At 39.8% G+C, this 18,640-nt stretch overlaps 1 protein-coding gene across 2 annotated transcripts in view; it reads right to left on the bottom strand.

Annotated features, from left to right (window-relative positions):
- Nucleotides 1–18,640, bottom strand: part of TPGS2 (tubulin polyglutamylase complex subunit 2) — a 60,624-nt gene that overhangs the window by 22,859 nt on the left and 19,125 nt on the right. Inside the window, exon 3 of one of the 2 annotated variants that reach the window (XM_057526540.1) lies at nucleotides 3,717–3,773. The exons of the other annotated variant lie outside the window; for it this stretch is intronic. Coding sequence (XP_057382523.1) covers nucleotides 3,717–3,773 — 57 coding nt within the window. The remainder of the gene's footprint in view (nucleotides 1–3,716; nucleotides 3,774–18,640) is intronic. 2 annotated transcript variants of the gene reach the window in all.

The raw sequence follows: 18,640 nt of genomic DNA, 5'->3' as shown, positions 1-18,640 counted from the left end.
AAACTGAAATCATATCAAACATCTTTTCTGTGCACAACGGTATGAAACTAGAATCAATTATAGTAAGGAAACAGGAAAATTCACAAATATGTGGAGAGTAAACAACATGCTACTGAACAACCAATGGGTCAAAGAAGAACTCAAAAGAGAAATGAAAAAATATCTTGAGACAAATAAAAAATAGAAATACAATATACCAAAACTTATGGAATGCTGCAAAAGCAGTTCTGGAGGGGAATTCATAGCAATAAGTGCCTGTATCAGGAGATAGGAAAGTTCTCAAGTAAACAACCTAACTTTACACTTCAAGGAACCAGAGAAAAAGAACAAACTAGGACCAAAATTAATACAAGGAGGGCAATAACAAAGATCAGAGCAGAGATAAATGAAATAGAGGCTAAAAAGATAATAGAAAAGATCAATGAAACTAAGAGCTGATATTTTTTAAAAACTATAAACAGACAAACCTTTAGCAAGACTCACCAAGAAAAAAAGAACTGAAAAAATTTAGACATCAAAGAGGAGACATTACAACTGATACCACAGAAAGACAAAGGACTGTGAGATTATGATGAATATCATACACCAACAAATTGGACAACCTGGAAGAAATAGATGAATTCCAAGGAATATACAACTTGTCATGGCTGAATCATGAAGAAATAGAAAATCTGAACAGACCAATTACTAGTAAGGAGATTGAATCAGTTATCAAAACCTCCCAAAAAACAAAATTATAGAAACAGATAGCTTCCCTGGTGAATTCTGCCAAATATTAAAGAAGAAATAACACTAAACACCTTTTCAAACTAGTCTAAAACACAGAAAAAAGGAACAATCCCAAACTCCTTTTATGAGGCCAGCATTACCCTGGTATAACCAGACAAGGACACTCCAAGAAAAGAAAATTACAGGCTAATATCCTTGATGAACATAGATACAAAAATTCTCAACAAAATATTACCAAACTGAATTCAACAATACATTAAAAGGATCATATACCATGTGGAAGTCTTTCCAGGGATGAATGGATGGTTCAACATCTGCAAATAAATCAATATGATATACCCGTAATAAAATGAAGGATAAAAATCATATGATCATCTCAATACATGCAGAAAAAGCATTTCACAAAATTCAACATCCATTCATGATAAAAAAAAAACCTCTCAACAATTAGGTATAGAGGGAACATAACTCAACATAATAAAGGCCATATAATTAGCCCATGGGTAACATCATATTGAAGGGTTAAAAGCTGAAAAGCGGTTCCTCAAAGATAAGGAAGATAAGGATGCCCACTCTTGCTAATTTTATTCAACACAGTATTGGAAGTCCTAAGCAGAGCAATTAGGCAATAAAGAGAAATAAAAGGCATCCAAATCAGAAAAGAAGAAGTAAAATGATCACTATTTGCAGATGACATGGTATTACATAGAGAAGATTGTGAAGACTCTGCCAAAAATCTTTTAGAACTAATAAACGAATTCAGTAAAGTTGCAGGACACAAAATCAATATAAAAAAATCTATTGCTTTTCTAGGCAAGAATAACCAACTATCAGAAAGAGAAATTAAGAAAATGATCCCATTTATAATTGCATCAAAAAGAATAAAATACCTAGGAATAAGTTTCACCAAGGAGGTGAAAAATCTGTACACTGAAAACTATAAGATATTGATGGAAAAAAATTGAAGAAAATACAACTAAATGGAAAGATATTCCATGTTCATGTGTTGGAAGAATTAATATTGTTATGTCCATACTACCCAAAGCAAACTACAGATTCAATACAATCCCTATCAAACTTCCAATGGCATTTTTCTCAGAAATAGAACAATCATAAAATTTGTAGGGAACCACAAAAGACCTTAAATAGCCAAAACAGTCTTGAGAAAGAAGAACAAAGCTGGGGGAATCACTCTCCCTGATTTCAAACTGGAGTAGAAAGGGAGAGTAATCAAAACAGTGTATTGGCATAAAAACAGACACATAGATCAACAGAACAGAACAGAGACCCAGAAATAAACCCACACATACATGGTCAATTAATTTATGACAAAGGAGTCAAAAATACACAGTGGGGAAAGAACAGTCTCTTCAATAAATGGTGGGGGGAAAACTGGACAACCACATGCCAAAGAATGAAACTGGACCACTATCTTACACCATATACAAAAATCAACTCAAAATCTAGTAAAGACTTGAATGTTAGACTTGAAATCATAAAATTTCTAGAAGAAAACATAGGGACAAGCTCCTTGACATTGGTCTTGACAATAATGTTTTGGATTTGACACCAAAAACAAAGGCAACAAAAGCAAAAGTAAACAAGTGGGACTATATCAAACTAAAAAGCTTCTGCACAGCAAAGTAAACCATCAACAAAATGAAAAGACAACCTAGATAACAGGAGAAAATATTCACAATGTTCACTGATTGTGAAAATTCACTGATAAGAGGTTAATATCCAAAATATATAAAGAACTCATACAACTCAATAGGAAAAAATGAAACAACCTGATTAAAAAATGGACAGATGAAGTGAACAGACATTTCCAAAGAAGTCATGAACAAATGGCCAATTGCATGAAATTGGTAAATGAAATTGGTAAATGAAAAGATGCTCAACATCATTAATCATCAGGGAAATACAAATGAAAACCACAGTGAGATATCACTGCACACCTGTTAGAACGGCTATTATCAAAAGAGACAACAAATTAACAAGTGTCAGTGAGGATGTGGAGAAAAGGGTGCATTCGCTAGTGGAATGTAAATTCGTGCAGCCACTATGGAAAACAGTATGGAGGTTCCTGAAAAATTAAAAATATAACTACTATATGATCCAGCAATTCCACTCCTAGGTATTTATATGAAGGAAATAAAATCACTATCTTGAAAAGATATCTGCACCACTATGTTCACTGCAGCGTTATTTACAATAGCCTAGATGTGGAAACAAGCTAAGTGTCCATCGATGGATGAATGGATAAAATATGGGGTGTGTGTGTGTGTGTGTGTATGTGTGTGTGTGTATATATATATATATATATATATATATGTATGTATGTATGTATATATATGTACATATATATATATATACACACACACACACACAACAGAATATTATTCATCCATAAAAAAGGAAATCCTGCCATTTGTGGCAACATGTATGAACCTTGAGGGCATTATGCTAAGTGAAGTAAGTCAGAGAAAGACAAATACTATATAACCTCACTAATATGTGGAATCTAAAAGAAAACTGAACTCATAAATACAGAGACTAGATTGGTGGTTGCCAGAGGTGGGGGGTGCGGGTGAGCGAAATGGGTGAAGGGGGTCAAAAGGTACACACTTGCAGTTTTAAGATAAACTAGTCTTGGGGATGTGATGTACAACAAGGTGATGACAGTTTACAATACTGTACTGTATATTTCAATGTTGCTAAGAGAGTAAATCTTTAAAGTTATTCATCACAAGAAAAAAAATCTGTAACTCTTGCAATGGGTGTTAATTACACCTGTCATTTCACAACATATGTGTGTGTGTGTATATATATATATGTACACACACATATATATCACATCATTATTTTGTAGACATAAAACTAATAAAATGTTATATGTCAAGTATATTGCAATAAAAATTAAACAACAAAAAACTCTATTAGAGAGACAGAGCAGAGCCCCCAGTTTGATCTCTTTTTTGCCTCACCTGATAAGGCAGAGTAGGCGGGTGTTCTGCTGTGGTAATTTCCCTCTGGAGAGCTAGCTGGAGAAAGGGGAACAAGAGGAAGAGACCTAGAGGAACATGGTGTGAGAGGAGATCCTACACAAAGTTTTTATGATGCTGGAGCAAAGCAATCACTTCTATAAATTTCAGACCCATGCTCATAAATTATTTCCTGAAACAAATTATTGGCTCAATGAGAACATCTTAAAGGTAAAAAGTATATACTTCTAGAGCATTTAATGCAATGAACCTAACAGTTCTGAAAGTTCTTAGAAAGTAAAGAAGCGCAATAGGATATAAACAAATATTTCATATGAACAACAAATCATCCAAACTGGTGTGGAAAGAACAAAGGAACAGCTTTGATTCCTTTTAGGAGGTACTAGGAGCACGCATTAAATTCTAAGTAACTCACATCTGTGCACATGTCTGGCCAGTCTTCTCTAGCCAATCAAATCACTGAGTACAGAAGGATGAGTTCTCCAATTACTTTTCTGACTTCTTATCATGTCTTATGTTTATATAGGCGGAGGGGCAATTTCCAGACTTTTTGATTATTGGACCCTTTTGAGATGTGCTACTGAACACTGCTTATATCAAGTTTGCTTTAGATCATAGTGTCAGTCAATTTCAGGTACCCAATTTGTGAGGAAGTTGAGTGTAGCAGTACGATCTGCATTTATTTCCCATTTCTGCCACTAGCTGAGTGACCTTGAGTGTCAAACTCTGTGAATCCAAGTTCAAGAATAATCTCTAAGATTGAGTCTACAAAACACTGGAGGTGGGAGGAGGTGGAAGCCTGGGAGGAAGAGAGATTAGGTAATCAGGGTAATTATTATGGTTTTAGGGCATAGCATCTTCAATAACTATATGTGAGAAGCAAGCTTCAAGCTTGCAGGTAATTGTAAGCAGTGTTTTTATATTGTTAAATATACAATAGTTGTCATTTTAATGAAACAGGTTTTTCATTTTCTTGATCTAAGAACTAAAATATGCATTCTGATCTTCTTTTGTTTTTTCTCTCTTCACCATCTAGTTCTCAATTTCAGAGATGAGTAACGTAAAGAACTCTCTGACTCCTTGGGCTAAACATTTATTTTCCTGCTCAGTAAGTTATTTGCAGTTTAGGGCTTTCTCCTAATGCCTCCAAGTATGGCACATTCTCTGTGCTTTCCGAGAGAAAAAGTGTGTACGCAGAATGCCCTTCTCCCATCCCTGGGACCCTAGCCCAGGAAGCCTATAGTTATCAGTGTTCTGACAAAGCTCTTGCTCCCTCTGTCATCCCCAAAGGCCAGCATCCAATGTGAGATTTTGGTCACTAGTGCCATCTAGTGGTAGAGACAAGGAAACTACTGTCTGTAAGTCTTTCTTAAGCCAGATTCCATGAGATCCGAGAGCCGAGATGGGCTGGTAGCATTGTTCACCTTTAAGTTAGGCTGGAGAGTTTCAATAGTAGTGATTATAACATTTATTACAGTATTGATTTCACTCAAGAAAGAAATTTTGTTAATACTTTATACTGGTATTTTAAAAATTATTTGAAATTCATAAAAATAGAAAAAAAAAACAGTGAAATAAAATATTTAATACAATTCAAACAATAACATAAACATGCAAAATGTCAAGTAAACCAAGTTCGTAAAAAAACATTAAACCTGCATTGTCATTTTCATATAAATCACTGTGGCCCCAGCTGTGCTGCCTCCTTGCTGTAGACCTTACCACCTGGCAGCCTGCATGGTGGGGCTTCCTTCTGAGCGAGGCTTTCAGGGCACCACTTTCAGGTGGCTCCTACACCCTGGCCAGTAACTCAGAGTTGCTGCCGTTTTAATTTCTCTCCTGCCCAGTGTGGGAAGAGACTGCTCTTCTGCGGGGAGTAATCTGCCCACTTCAGAGGGCTTCTCTTGCCAGATTCAGGCTCAGTCTCTATTTTGAGGGGATGAAAAAGAAGGGGAAGGAAGAAGACTGGCAAAAAGCAAATGGAAGTCGGGGTGTAAGGATTAGAGAGAGGATCTGGGAGAAAGTCAAGAAGGGAGAGTAACACTGCTGACCAGTGTTTGAAATAACAGTGGCATCAACATGGTACTGCAATCTCCCTGTACCCCAGTGATGATTCTGTCACATAACTCCCAACTTTTGATTTTTTTCCCTCCTCCTGAGGAGGCTATTTACAATAGTCTCTTTAAGCTATGCTAGGAAGAGTCCACCACAAGCTGTGTTACTGCTTCATCAGCTGGACCGTAGAGCCACTCTGACGTTTTAGGAGTCGTCAGCTTGATTCCCAGAGAGCCTTCCTGAGCACTGCCTGAGCCTTGAGGGAAGGGTTAAGGGCCATCCACAGCCTCCTGCTCACCTGCTGTACTTCTGAGAATCTTGTGGCCCACTGTCCCCTCGCTTTCAGAGGCCACTTCACCAGGGAAGGGGGCTGGTGGGGAGATGCAGGATCAGGTTGGCAAAGAGGCCAGGGGCCAGAGCATGGAAATTAATGTTTCTGTAGGTGCTTATCCACAGTGGACAGGCTCTCCATGAGTCCATTTGCAACAACAGCAGAGGAAGGGTTGCCCAGAATGCCCATCGATGAGGAGCACTAAAATCTAACCGGAAACGTGAGGCAGTGAGGACACCTGCATCTACTGAAACTCTTCTCAGGGAGGATGTCCCATGCAATGGAGGAAAACCGGGATGGGCTGTGGAGGGACAGGGTGAGATCCTCAGGAGAAGTCTCAAATATATTCTCAAATTCTTTCCCAAGGAGAGGGGGAAGCCCTGGTTAACTGGAACCTCTGGTCTTGGTGGGTCAGGTATAAAAGTTTGGGGACAGAGCTGAGTTGCCTAAGACACAGAGGAGAGGTCCTTTCTAAGTCCTTTCTCCACGCAACCATCAGTCTCCCTCTAAAAATGCATGATAAAAAAGAATATAAATACTGGCCTGTCTGGGGCACCACGTCTCGGTGAAACTCTGTATAAGGCAGACATCAGCCAAGACAACCTTCCGAACAGCAATGCCCCCAGGCGTAACTAGTCCTTAGGATCTTACAGACGGGGACATTAGTGGGGGAAGCCTTTGCACCTGCGGCCGCCTTGCTCCAGAGATGGTGGCTGTGGCGGCCTCACTCTGGGGACTCAACTAAGAACTGCTTATGGAAAAGAAGCTGGGTGACCTTGGGTAAGTTCTACACTCTTTCCCACCTTTGTGTTTTACCTAATTCACTCATTCATTCAACATTTATTCATGTCTGTTGTGGAATAAATACTGTGCTGGGCACTGGAAACAGAAAGGAATGAGGCAAGGTGTAGAGATGACTGTGGCAGACACATGGGTTGCATATTCAAATCCACCTTCTTCTACTTCCTCCTTGACAGAACCCTCATTTTGTTTGAGATGGTAATGTGCCCGGCTGAATACTTGTCTTCAGAACCTCCTCTGTAACTAGTGCTGGACATTAAAATGTAAACCCAAGTCCAATGACGGGGTTTCTAGGAAACTATCACTTCCTGATTAAAACGTGACAGGTGTAGCTGGCAACATCCCTTACCTTTTCCCTGCCTTGAGCTTGGAGGTGACAGGTGGGGCCTTAGTGGTCGTTTGGCCACCATAAAGGAAAAGACCAAAAGAATTACAGAGATAATGGCTGAACACTGTCAGGGCCAATGAACAATTTACAACTGCTTACCTCAGATCTTGCTATGTAAGAAAAGTTAACTACCATTTGTTTAAGCTATTTTTAGTTTAATATTATACCTCTTTGAGCCAAACGTATTCCTACTTGATCCAGAGACAAATGTGTAACAGAGGAGTGTTGTGGATCTGTAGAGGCAGAGATAACTAGGAAGGAACAGTCAGAAGGCAGGGCAAGAATCAGGGAGGGTGGAGCTACAGAATCCAAGGGAGGAGATAGCTAGGCATAGGAGGGTGGTTAACAGCAAGAAATGCAGGAAAGATGTCAAGCCAGAAGATGGCTTTAACAATGAAGAGGCCCCTGGTGATTTTTGACACAGTGGTGTCCATGGAATGGTGGTGGAGAAACAGAGGATGCAAAAGGGTGAAGTGACTGGGAAGTGAAGGAAGGGGACAGTAATTTACACCAGGGGGTCTCTGCCCTGCCACCTGGTTTTGTAAATAATGTTTAATCGGAACCCAGTCACACCCATGCATTTTAGTACTATCCATGGTTGCTTTTGGTGCTACAATGGCCGATGAGTAGTTGAGATACAGACTGTACAGCCCACAGAGCCAAAAATATTTACTATGTGGTCCTTTAAAGAAATCATCTGCTGACCCCTGATTTACACCATTTTTCTACGTGCTTGGCTGTGCAAAGCAACAAATGGCCAAGCAGCCAGAGGGAGACATAAGGTTGAAAGTTTTGTTTTTGTTTTTAATTTTAAAGAGATGGGGAAGACCCTCTAGGGCAGTTGCCGGTGCAGAGGGAGGAAGTGAGGCACTGGAGAGAGGGGGCTTACCTGTCACAGAAGAGCTACTGGGGCAGAGTGAGAGCACAGTGTGAGGGGCTCCACAGTGAAAGGATGCTGTAGGCTGCTCTCTCCCACCAGGGGTGCTTAGAATAAATTCATAGCAGGGGCATGTGAGGGACACATTTGCAAGAAGGTTCAGAACCCACTCTCTTCTCTGCAGACTGTAGAAAAAGTGAGGCTAAAAAGAAAGGGGATATTCTGCCAAATTGTTTGGTCTCTTGGGCCATAGTTTCACCACCAGTAAATTGAATTTTTATCTGGGGATTGAAAAGTCTAACCAATCAAGAATTGTACAGCACTCCGCAAGTATGAAATGTCACTGAAATGTTTAATAACAGAACGCTCCTGACCCCAGGATGCTGTGAGGATTAAGAGGCAGATGCTTTCATAGTGATGAAAAGCTTTGTGTAGACATTACGTCTTACTAACTACCATCATTACAAAAGGCAGGTAGCAGGCACAGTGAACATGAATCATGTAAGGGCACAAAACCAGGCAGTTTGAAACTGCCTTTTATTAAAATAAAAAGAGGTTGTTCATTTTTTTTCTCTAACCTTAGGAGACTGCAGCAGGTATATAGTCATTTAGGTTTTAGTTTCAACCTTTTCTTCTGCATTTGCAACAAAGAATCACGAAATATTGGAAGTGGATGAGTCCTTCAATAACACTAATGTCAAGGGCTCCAATCAAGATGGCAGAGTAGAAGGATGTGGAACTCACCTCCTCCCACAAATACATCAAAAATGCATCTACAAATGGAACAATTCTCACAGAACACCTACTGAACACTAACAGAAGACCTCAAACCCCTTAAAGGACATGAAAGATCCCCATGTAACCGGGTAGAACGAAAGAAAGAAAAAAAAGAAAAGACAAAAGGAAGCAGGATGGGACCTGTGCCGGGGGGCAGTGGGGAGAGAGGATAATGAGGAAAGGTTCCTGCACCCTGGGAAGCCACTTCACCAGTGGGGAGATCAGCTGGGACAGAAGGGGAGCTTCAGAGGCTCAGAGGAGAGCGCCACAACCAGCATGTAGCAGGCAGAACTGAGAGAGACTTGCACAGACAGTCCGCGCCACTGCCCTGTATGCCCCAGCCTGGGACACATCTGCTGGTATGGGTGGGGCTGGGTGCTGGAACTCAGGGTTTAGAGAACAGACCCGGGGAAAGGACTGTTGTTGGCTGCGTGGAGACAGCCTGAAGGGGGTGGAGTGTGGCATAGCTGGAACGGGGGTGTTCGTGGAAAAAGCCTGGGCCTGCCACAGAAGTGAAGCGCCATTGTTAAGTGGTGCATGAAGGGAGGGGCGGGGCTGCCATTACAGCCTCCGTCTCCATGTGCCGGCCCCGCCTCCGCGGGCTCTGTGAGAGCGTGCCCCAGCTGCCGCCTCGGGGCTCCTGCCTCCGAGGGCTCTCGCGTCCCAGCTGCCGCCTCGGGGGCACTGGGAGCAGATGCCAGCGGGTTGCCCACTCACAGAGGTGGGGCTGAAACAATAGCTGAGCCCCAGGGGCCATGCAACTTAGGAAGTAGGGTTGAAATCTCACCCCGAGGTTGTGCGAGCCACAGATTTACACCTCCGCCACTGGCTCTGTAAATTTAGTGCCTGCAGGACATCCGAGTAGACAGCAGGTGTGCCTACAGCTGGGATGGCTCTGGCTTAGCAGCTGTGGGCTTTGTGGGCACGTGCATGGGGGGGCTGGGCTGGGCCAGGGTCTGAGCTGCCTCCATAGCTCCCACAGCGGGTCCAAATGTGTGACTAATGAGGTCCTGGGACCTGACTTTGGTGGATCTGCACTGGTGGCCTTGTGAAAACAATGTCTGAGGGACACCAAGGTTGAGATGGGATTCCCAGGGTTGAGACAGCATTCCCAAGGTTGAGACGGGCTGAAGGCAGTGCCAACAGCAGTGTACTCTGTGAGCCCCCACAACAGGTGACAGGTGATACAACAAAGCACACTCACTGGTGAACAGCTCTGGCAGAGGAATAATTAGTGGCTCCTCTCCCAATGGGAGCGTTCCAATCCCATCTATCTCACGCTGCAGCTTATAAATGCAGCTCAGAAACGGATCTGGGGGCTTCTACTCCAACAGACCCAGGGAACAGACCCAGCCCCTGACAGGGCAGTGACAACCACAGAGCAAAGAGGAGGCCCCAATCAATATCCAGTGCAGGCTCTGGTCACCATAATACCAGTCACTCCTCCTATCAAGGGGATAATGGCTAGCACATACTGAGGAAAGAGGTGTCAGACAACCACACTAAGAACAGCCCTCGCACCAAAAAATATTATGCCCACACAGGCTATACAGGGATACTCCCACATAAAAATAGCCCTCCAAGACCACAGTAGATAATTGTTTCTTCTAATAAACTCATAGAGCAAGAGAAATATAAGTAAAATGAAGCAGAAGAACCACTCCCAATTAAAAGATCAAGAGAATTCCCCTGAAAGAACAAACAATGAAACAGACCTTTTCAGTCTAATAGACACTGAGTTCAAAAAGGAGATAATAAAAATACTGAAGGAATTAAGAAGGACTATTGATAGAAATGCAGATTACTATAAAAAGGAACTACTGTAGAAACTATAAGGAGGAGCCAAGAAAAATTAGAAAATTCATTCGCCAAGATGAAAGCTGAGCTAAAGGTAATGAATAGCAGAATGAATAATGTGGAAGAATGAATAAGTGATTTGGAAGATAGAATAATGGAAATCACCCAATTAGAACAGCAGACAGAAAACTAAATGAAAAAAAATGAAAGCAATATAAGACACCTATGGGATAATATAAAGCATGCCAATCTACAAATAATAGGGATCCCAGAGGATAAGAAAGAGAAAAGGGGATTGAAAATGTATTTGAAGAATTATGGCTGAAAACTTCCCAAGCCTAAAGAAGGAAACAGATATCCAGGTAAAGGAAGCACAGACGGTCCCACAAAAGGTAAACGCAAACAGACCTACACCAAGACATATTATAATAAAAATGACAAAAGTTAAAGATAGAGAGGATTCTAAAGGCAGCAAGAGGAAAACAAAAAGTTAATTTCAAGGGAACCCCCATAAGGCTATCAGCTGATTTCTCTACAGAAAGGTTGCAGGCCAGAAGGGAGTAGCAAGATATATTCAAAGTCCTGAACAGGAAAAAACCGCAACCTAGGATGCTCTACCCAGCAAGATTATCATTTAGAATAGAAGGAGAGATAAAGACAAGCAAAAGTAAAAGAATACAGCAATGCTAAACTTACCCTAAAGGAAATATTGAAAGGTCTTCTCTAAATAGAAAATAAGTAAGGATCTACAGGAAAGAGTAAATCACTTAAATAACCCAGTACACTGATTAAAACAAAAAATCAAAAAACTTCTGTGAAAGTGATAACCACAATGAACAGCAAAAGAATTAAAATGAAGATGTAAAAGAGGATCAAAATCATAAAATGTGGGGGAGAAGAGTAATAAAATGTAGATTTTTTTTTTTTTTCCTAGAATGTGTTTGAGCCTATATGACTACCAGTCTAAGGCAGGTAGAGGGACTTCCCTGGTGGTGCAGTGGTTAAGAATCCACCTGCCAATGCAGGGGACATGGTTTTGATCCCTGGTCCAGGAAGATCCCACATACCATAGAGCAACTAAGCCCACTTGCCACAACTACTGAGCCTGCGCTCTAGAGCCCATGAGCCACAACTACTGAGCCTGCGAGCCACAACTACTGAGCCCACATGCCTAGAGCTCGTGCTCCACAACAAGAGAAACCACCGCAATGAGAAGCCTGCGCATCTTGATGAAGAGTACCCCCCCTCGCCACAACTAGAGAAAGCCCGTGTGCAGCAACGAAGACCCAACACAGCCAAAATAAATGAATAAATAATTAATTTAAATAGATTAAAAAAAATAAGGCAAGTAGATATAGGAAGTGGTTAACATACTTGAAAACAGGGTAATCACAAAGCAAAAACATGCAATGGATTAAAAAAAAACAAAAAAAAAGAGAACATGAGTATAATACAAAAGAAATTCATGAAACCACACACAAAAGGAAAAACAAAAAGAAAGGGACAAAGAAGAAATATAAAAGCAAAGGGAAAATAAAGTTTAAAATGGCAATAAATACGTATCTATCAATAATTACCTTAAATGTCAATAGACTAAATGCTCCAGTCAAAAGACACAGAGTGGTATATTGGATAAAAAAAAACAAGAGCCTACATTATTCTGCCTACAAGAGACCCACTTTAGGACAAAGGACACACAAAAATTGAAGTGAGGGGGTAGAAAAAGATATTTCACGCAAACAAATGACAAGAAAGCAGGGTTGCACTACTCACATCAGACAAAATAGACTTTAGAACAAAGGCTATAAGGAAAGATAAAGTAGGACAGTATATAATTATAAAAGGATCAATACAAGGAGAGGATATTATACTTGTCAACATATATACACCCAATATAGGAACACCCAAATACATAAAAAATTACTAACAGACATAAAGCGAGAAATTGATGGGAATACACTCACATCAATGGACAGACCTTTGAGACAGAAAATCAACAAGGTAACAGAGATCTTAAATGATACAATAGCACAGTTAGGCTTAATTGATATTTTCAGGACATTATATCCAAAAAAAAGCAGAATACACATTCTTTTCAAGTGCACAAGGAACATTCTCTAGGATTGACCACACACTAAGGCACAAAACAAACCTCAACAAATTTAAGAGTATAGAAACTATTTCAAGCATCTTTTCTGACCACAACAGCATGAAACTAGAAATCAACACAGAAAAAGAAATGAGAAAAAAAAAAAACAATTACATGGAGACTAAACAACATGCTATTTAAAAACCAATGGGTCAATGATTAATTTAAAGAAGAAATTAAAAAATACCTTGAGGCAAATGACAATGAAAACACAACTATACAAAATCTATGGGACGCAGCAAAAGCAGTTCTTAGAGTGAATTTCATAGCAACACAGGCCTTTAAGAAACAAGAAAAGTCTCAAATAAACAACCTAACCCACACCTAAAAGAATTAGAAAAAGAAGAACAAAACAAAACCTAAAGTCAGCAGAAGGAAGGAGCTAATAAAGTTCAGAGAGGAAATAAATAGAGATTAAAAAACAATAGAAAAAAAACTCAATAAAAACCAAGAGCTGGTTCTCCAAAAGGGCAAACAAAATTGACATATCTCTGGCCAGGCTCACCAAGAAGAAAAGAGAGAAGACTCAAATAAACAAAATAAGAAATGAAGGAGGAGAAATCACTACTGATACCTCAGAAATACAAAAAACTATAAGCGAACAATTATATATCAATTATATGAACAATTATACGTCAACAAATTCGACAACCTAGAAGAAATGGACAACTGTCTAGAAACATACAGCCCACCAAAACTGAATCAAGAAGAAATAGATAACTTGAACAGACTGATGATTAGAAGTGAAATAGAATCTGTAATAAAAAAAAAACAAACCTCCCTACAAAAGTCCAGGGCCAGATGGCTTCACAGGCAAATTCTACCAAACATACAAGGAAGAGCTTATACTGATCCTTCTCAAATTCTTCCAAAAGATTGAAGAGGCAGGAACACTCCCGAAGACATTCCAGGAAGTCACCATGACCTTGATATCAAAACCAGACAAAGACACTACAAAAAAAGAAAATTACAGGCCAATATCTTTGATGAATATAGATGCAAAAATTATCAACAAAATATTAGCAAACCCAATCCAACAACACATAAAAAAGATCATACACCACAACCAAATTGGATCCATCCCAGGGTCGCAAGGATGGTTCCAGCAAACACAAATGAATCAATGTGATTTGCATGTGTTGAACCACATGATACACCATATAACAAAAGACAAAAACCACATGATCATCTCAATAGATGAAGAAAAAGCATTTGATAAAATTCAACATCCATTTATGATAAAAACTCTTACCAAAGTGGGTAGAGAACATATTTCAACATAATACAGTAAGTCCCCGACATACAAACCTTCAAGTTGTGAACTTTCAAAGATGCAAACATGCATTTGCATGTCCAATCACATAAATTAGTTCTATTTGAGGAGGCACTGTTAGTCTTTGAGGCAAGGGACCCGAACACAGAATGGTACACGAAGGCTGCAGCAGCCATTCAGAATGCAATCCAGTGCTACTGGGCCATCTATGACGAGAAAAAAAGAGGTACTATCCAGACATCACTGGATCATTTTTTCAAGAAGGTGGATAGAATTGAATCCAGCAAAAAGCCAGAACCTATGCCATCAACATCAGGTGTGAGTGAATTTGCAGCTTGCCCTCATCTCCTATTGCTGATGATCCTTCAGCTCTACCATCTCCCACCTCCTTTTCCTCCTCCAGTCAGTAACTCTTCTTGCCTGTTCACTCGATGCCAGCCCTGTATGCCAGCTGTTGTACTGTACTACTTTACTTTTCAAGGTACTGTAAGATTAAAAATGTTTTCTTTATTTTTTGTGTTTGTTTTTTATGTATGTATTATTTGTGTGAAAAGTATTATAAACCTGTTATAGTACAGTACTATATAGCTGATTGTGTTAGTTGGGTACCTAGGCTAACTTTGTTGAACTTATGAACAAATTGGACTTATGAATTTGCTCTTGGAATGGAATTCGTTCATATGTAGGGGACTTACTGTAAAAGCTATTTACGACAAACCCACAGCCAATATAATACTCAATGGTGAAAAGCCGAAAGCTTTCCTGCTAAATTCCGGAATAAGACAAGGATGCTGACTCTCAACACTTCTCTTCAACATAGTATTGGAAGTCCTAGCCACAGCAATCAGACAAGAAAAAGAAATAAAAGGTATTCAGATTGGTAGGGAAGAGGTAAAAGTGTCATTATATGCAGATGACATGATACTATATATAGAAAACCCTAAAGACTCCACATAAAAACTACTGGAACTGATAAACGAATTCAGCAAGGTAACTGGATACAAGATTAACATACAGGAATCAGCTGCATTTCTTTACACTAACAATGAAATATCAGAAAGGGAATGTAAACAGTCCCTTTTAAAATTGCATCCAAAAAAAAAAAAAGGAATAAACCTCACCAAGGAGGTGAAAAACTTATATGCTGAGAACTACAAAACACTAGTAAAGGAAATTGAAGATGATTCAAAGAAATGGAAAGCTATCCCATGCTCTTGGATTAGAAGAATTAATATTGTTAAAATGGCCATACCACCCAAAGCAATCTACAGATTCAATGTGATCCCCATCAAATTACCCATGACATTTTTCACAGAACTGGAACAAATAATCCTAAAATTTATATAGAACCATAAAAGACCCATAATTGCCAAAGCAATCCTAAGGAAAAAGAACAAAGCAGGAGGCATAACCCTCCCAGACTTCAGACAATACTACAAAGCTATAGCAATCAAAACAGCATGGGACTGGCACAAAAACAGACATATGGATCAATGGAACAGAATAGAGAGCCCAGAGATAAACCCACACACCTATAGACAATTAATTTTCAACAAAAGAGGCAAGAATATATAATGGAGTAAAGACAGTTTCTTCAGCAAGTGGTGTTGGAAAAGTGGGACAGCCAGCCACATGTAAATCAATGATTTTAGAACATACCCTCACACCATACATAAAAATAAACTCAAAATGGCTTAAAGACTTAAAAACATAAGACATGACACCACAAAACTCCTAGAAGAGAATATAGGCAAAACATTCTCTGACATAAATCGTACCAATGTTTTCTTAGGTCAGTCTCCCAAAACAATAGAAATAAAAGCAAAAATAAATAAATGGAACCTAATCAAACTTAAAAGCTTTTGCACAGCAAAGGAAACCATAAACAGAATGAAAAGGCAACCTATGGACTGGGAGAAAATATTTGCAAATAATGTGACTGACAGGCCTTAATTTCCAAAATATACAAACAGCTCATACAACTCAAAAACAAAAAAACAAACAACCCAATCGAAAAACGGCCAGAAGACATAAATAGACATTTCTCCAAAGAAGACATACAGATGGCCAATAGGCACATGAAAAGCTGCTCAACATCACTAATTATTAGAGAAATGCAAATCAAAACTACAATGAGGTACCACCTCACACTGGTCAGAATGGTCATCATCAAAAAGTCTCCAGGGCTTCCCTGGTGGTGCAGTGGTTAAGAATCCGCCTGCCAATGCAGGGGACAGGGGTTCAAGCCCTGTTCTGGGAAGATCCCACATGCCACGGAGCAACTAAGCCCGTGCGCCACAACTACTCAGCCTGTGTGCCACAACTACTGAAGCCCACGTGCCTAGAGCCCGTGCTCCACAACAAGACAAACCATCTCAATGAGAAGCCCGCGCACCGCAACGAAGAGAAGCCCCCACTCGCCACAACTAGAGAAAGCCAGCGTGCAGCGACAAAGACCCAGTGCAGCCAAAAATTAAAAAAAAAAAAAAAAGTCTACAAATAATAAATGTTGGAGAGGGGGTGGAGAAAAGAGAACCCTCTTACACTGCTGGTGGGAATGTAAATTGGTGCAGCCATTATGGAAAACAGTATGGAGGTTCCTCAAAAAATTAAAAATTGAGTTGCCATATGATCCAGCAATCCACTTCTGGGCATATACCCAGAAAAAAATATAATTCAAAAAATACATGCACCCATATGTTTATAGCAGCACTATTTACAATAGCCAAGACATGGAAACAACCTAAATGTCCATTGACAGAAGAATGGATAAAGAAGATGTGGTGTGTATGCGTGTCTATATATATATATATATAGAGAGAGAGAGAGACACACACATACACATACATGCACACAATGGAATATTACTTGGCCATAAATAATGCCATTTGCAGCAATGTGGATGGACCTAGAGATTATCATATCAGTCAGAAAAAGAAAGACAAATACCATATGGTATCACTTATATGTGGAATCTAAAATATGATACAAATGAACATATCTATGAAACAGAAACAGCCTCACAGACATAGAGAACAGATTGCCAAGGGGGGAGGCAAGGGGGGAGAGAAGGACTGGGAGTTTGGGATTAGCAGATGCAAACTAGTGTATCTAGGATGGATAAACAACAAGGTCCTACTGTACAGCACAGGGAGCTATATTCAATATCCTGTTATAAACCATAATGGAAAAGAATATGAAAAAAGAATACATATGTATAACTGAGTCACTTTGCTGTAGAGCAGAAATTAACACAACATTGTAAATCAACTATACTTCAATAAAATTTAAAAAGAATAACACTAATGTCAAACCACTTATTTTATGGATGATGAACAGGGGACACAGAGAAGTTATGATATTTAGCCAAGGGCCTGAGCTGGCACAAGACTCCTACTCTAGGCTGTTTTCCTCACATCAGTGCCTCCATAGCCTTACTATTATCTTATCTCAATGGGCTTCCCAGAGGGCAGGGCAGAGGCAGTGGGCCTCTTCTTGGAAGGAAAAAATATTATCTGGCTATATAGATGCAGCTGTAGACAGCAGGTTTACCACATGATGGCTGTGCTCTGGCTGGGCCGTCTCCAAGGACACAGTTCTCAAGGGTCAGTCCCCTAGAGAAGAGACTTACCAGCTCCTTGGGACCCTCCTGCTCCTCTGGTACAGGTACTTCTGGGAGCAGGCACGAGTCAGAGGAGCCCTGCCTAGCTTGCTCCTGTGGAAATGTGCTCTTCAGTTAACCCTCGGGTGAAGAAGTGGGGTGGGTAAGTTTCAGACCAAAACTTCTGCTCTCCATTGCTTAAGCGACAAAACGGCACATAGTATATTGCCTCTAGTTTGAATGTAAAAAAAAAAACATACAAAAACATGTTCTTAAGGTTTATGGGGTTATGAGCCCCTTTCAGAATCTGAAGATCTTTCCACAGAAAAATGTACATACTTCATAAATTAACACATATTTCAAGGAGTCCATGGACCACTTTCCATTCACGGGCTCTTAGGGGGCTTCCTGGACCACTACCCATTACCCACCCTCCACCCACAGCTAAAATTACACTAACAGTGGTTACCTCCTAAGTGGTAAGATCCTAAAGGACTTTTCATTTTTAAAAATCATTTTTTGTATTTTCCAAATTTTCTGTGGTCACCATTTTTTTTGTTTAGTATAATCAGAAAAAGTGTTATATAAAAACATAAAAGTACCCATCCAAAACTCCTATCGTCTGTGTTCATATGTTAGCTTTCAAGCACCTCATAGCCCTTCATAAAGCTCAGACATGCCAACTGCTCAAGTGAATTTTTACGTTACTGATCCTAATACTGTTTGTACTGATACTTCAGATATGGCATATTTTACTGTACTTAGGTCTGAGATATCCAAATCTATGTATCTTATTATTGTAGGTGCTTTCACAAAACTTCCTCCAACTGAATATGTCTGAAGAAAATGTTCCATTG

Source organism: Balaenoptera acutorostrata, chromosome 13 (genome assembly GCF_949987535.1).
Source record: "Balaenoptera acutorostrata chromosome 13, mBalAcu1.1, whole genome shotgun sequence".
NCBI lineage: Eukaryota > Metazoa > Chordata > Mammalia > Artiodactyla > Balaenopteridae > Balaenoptera > Balaenoptera acutorostrata.
This window is presented reverse-complemented; position numbering and strand designations above follow the sequence as displayed.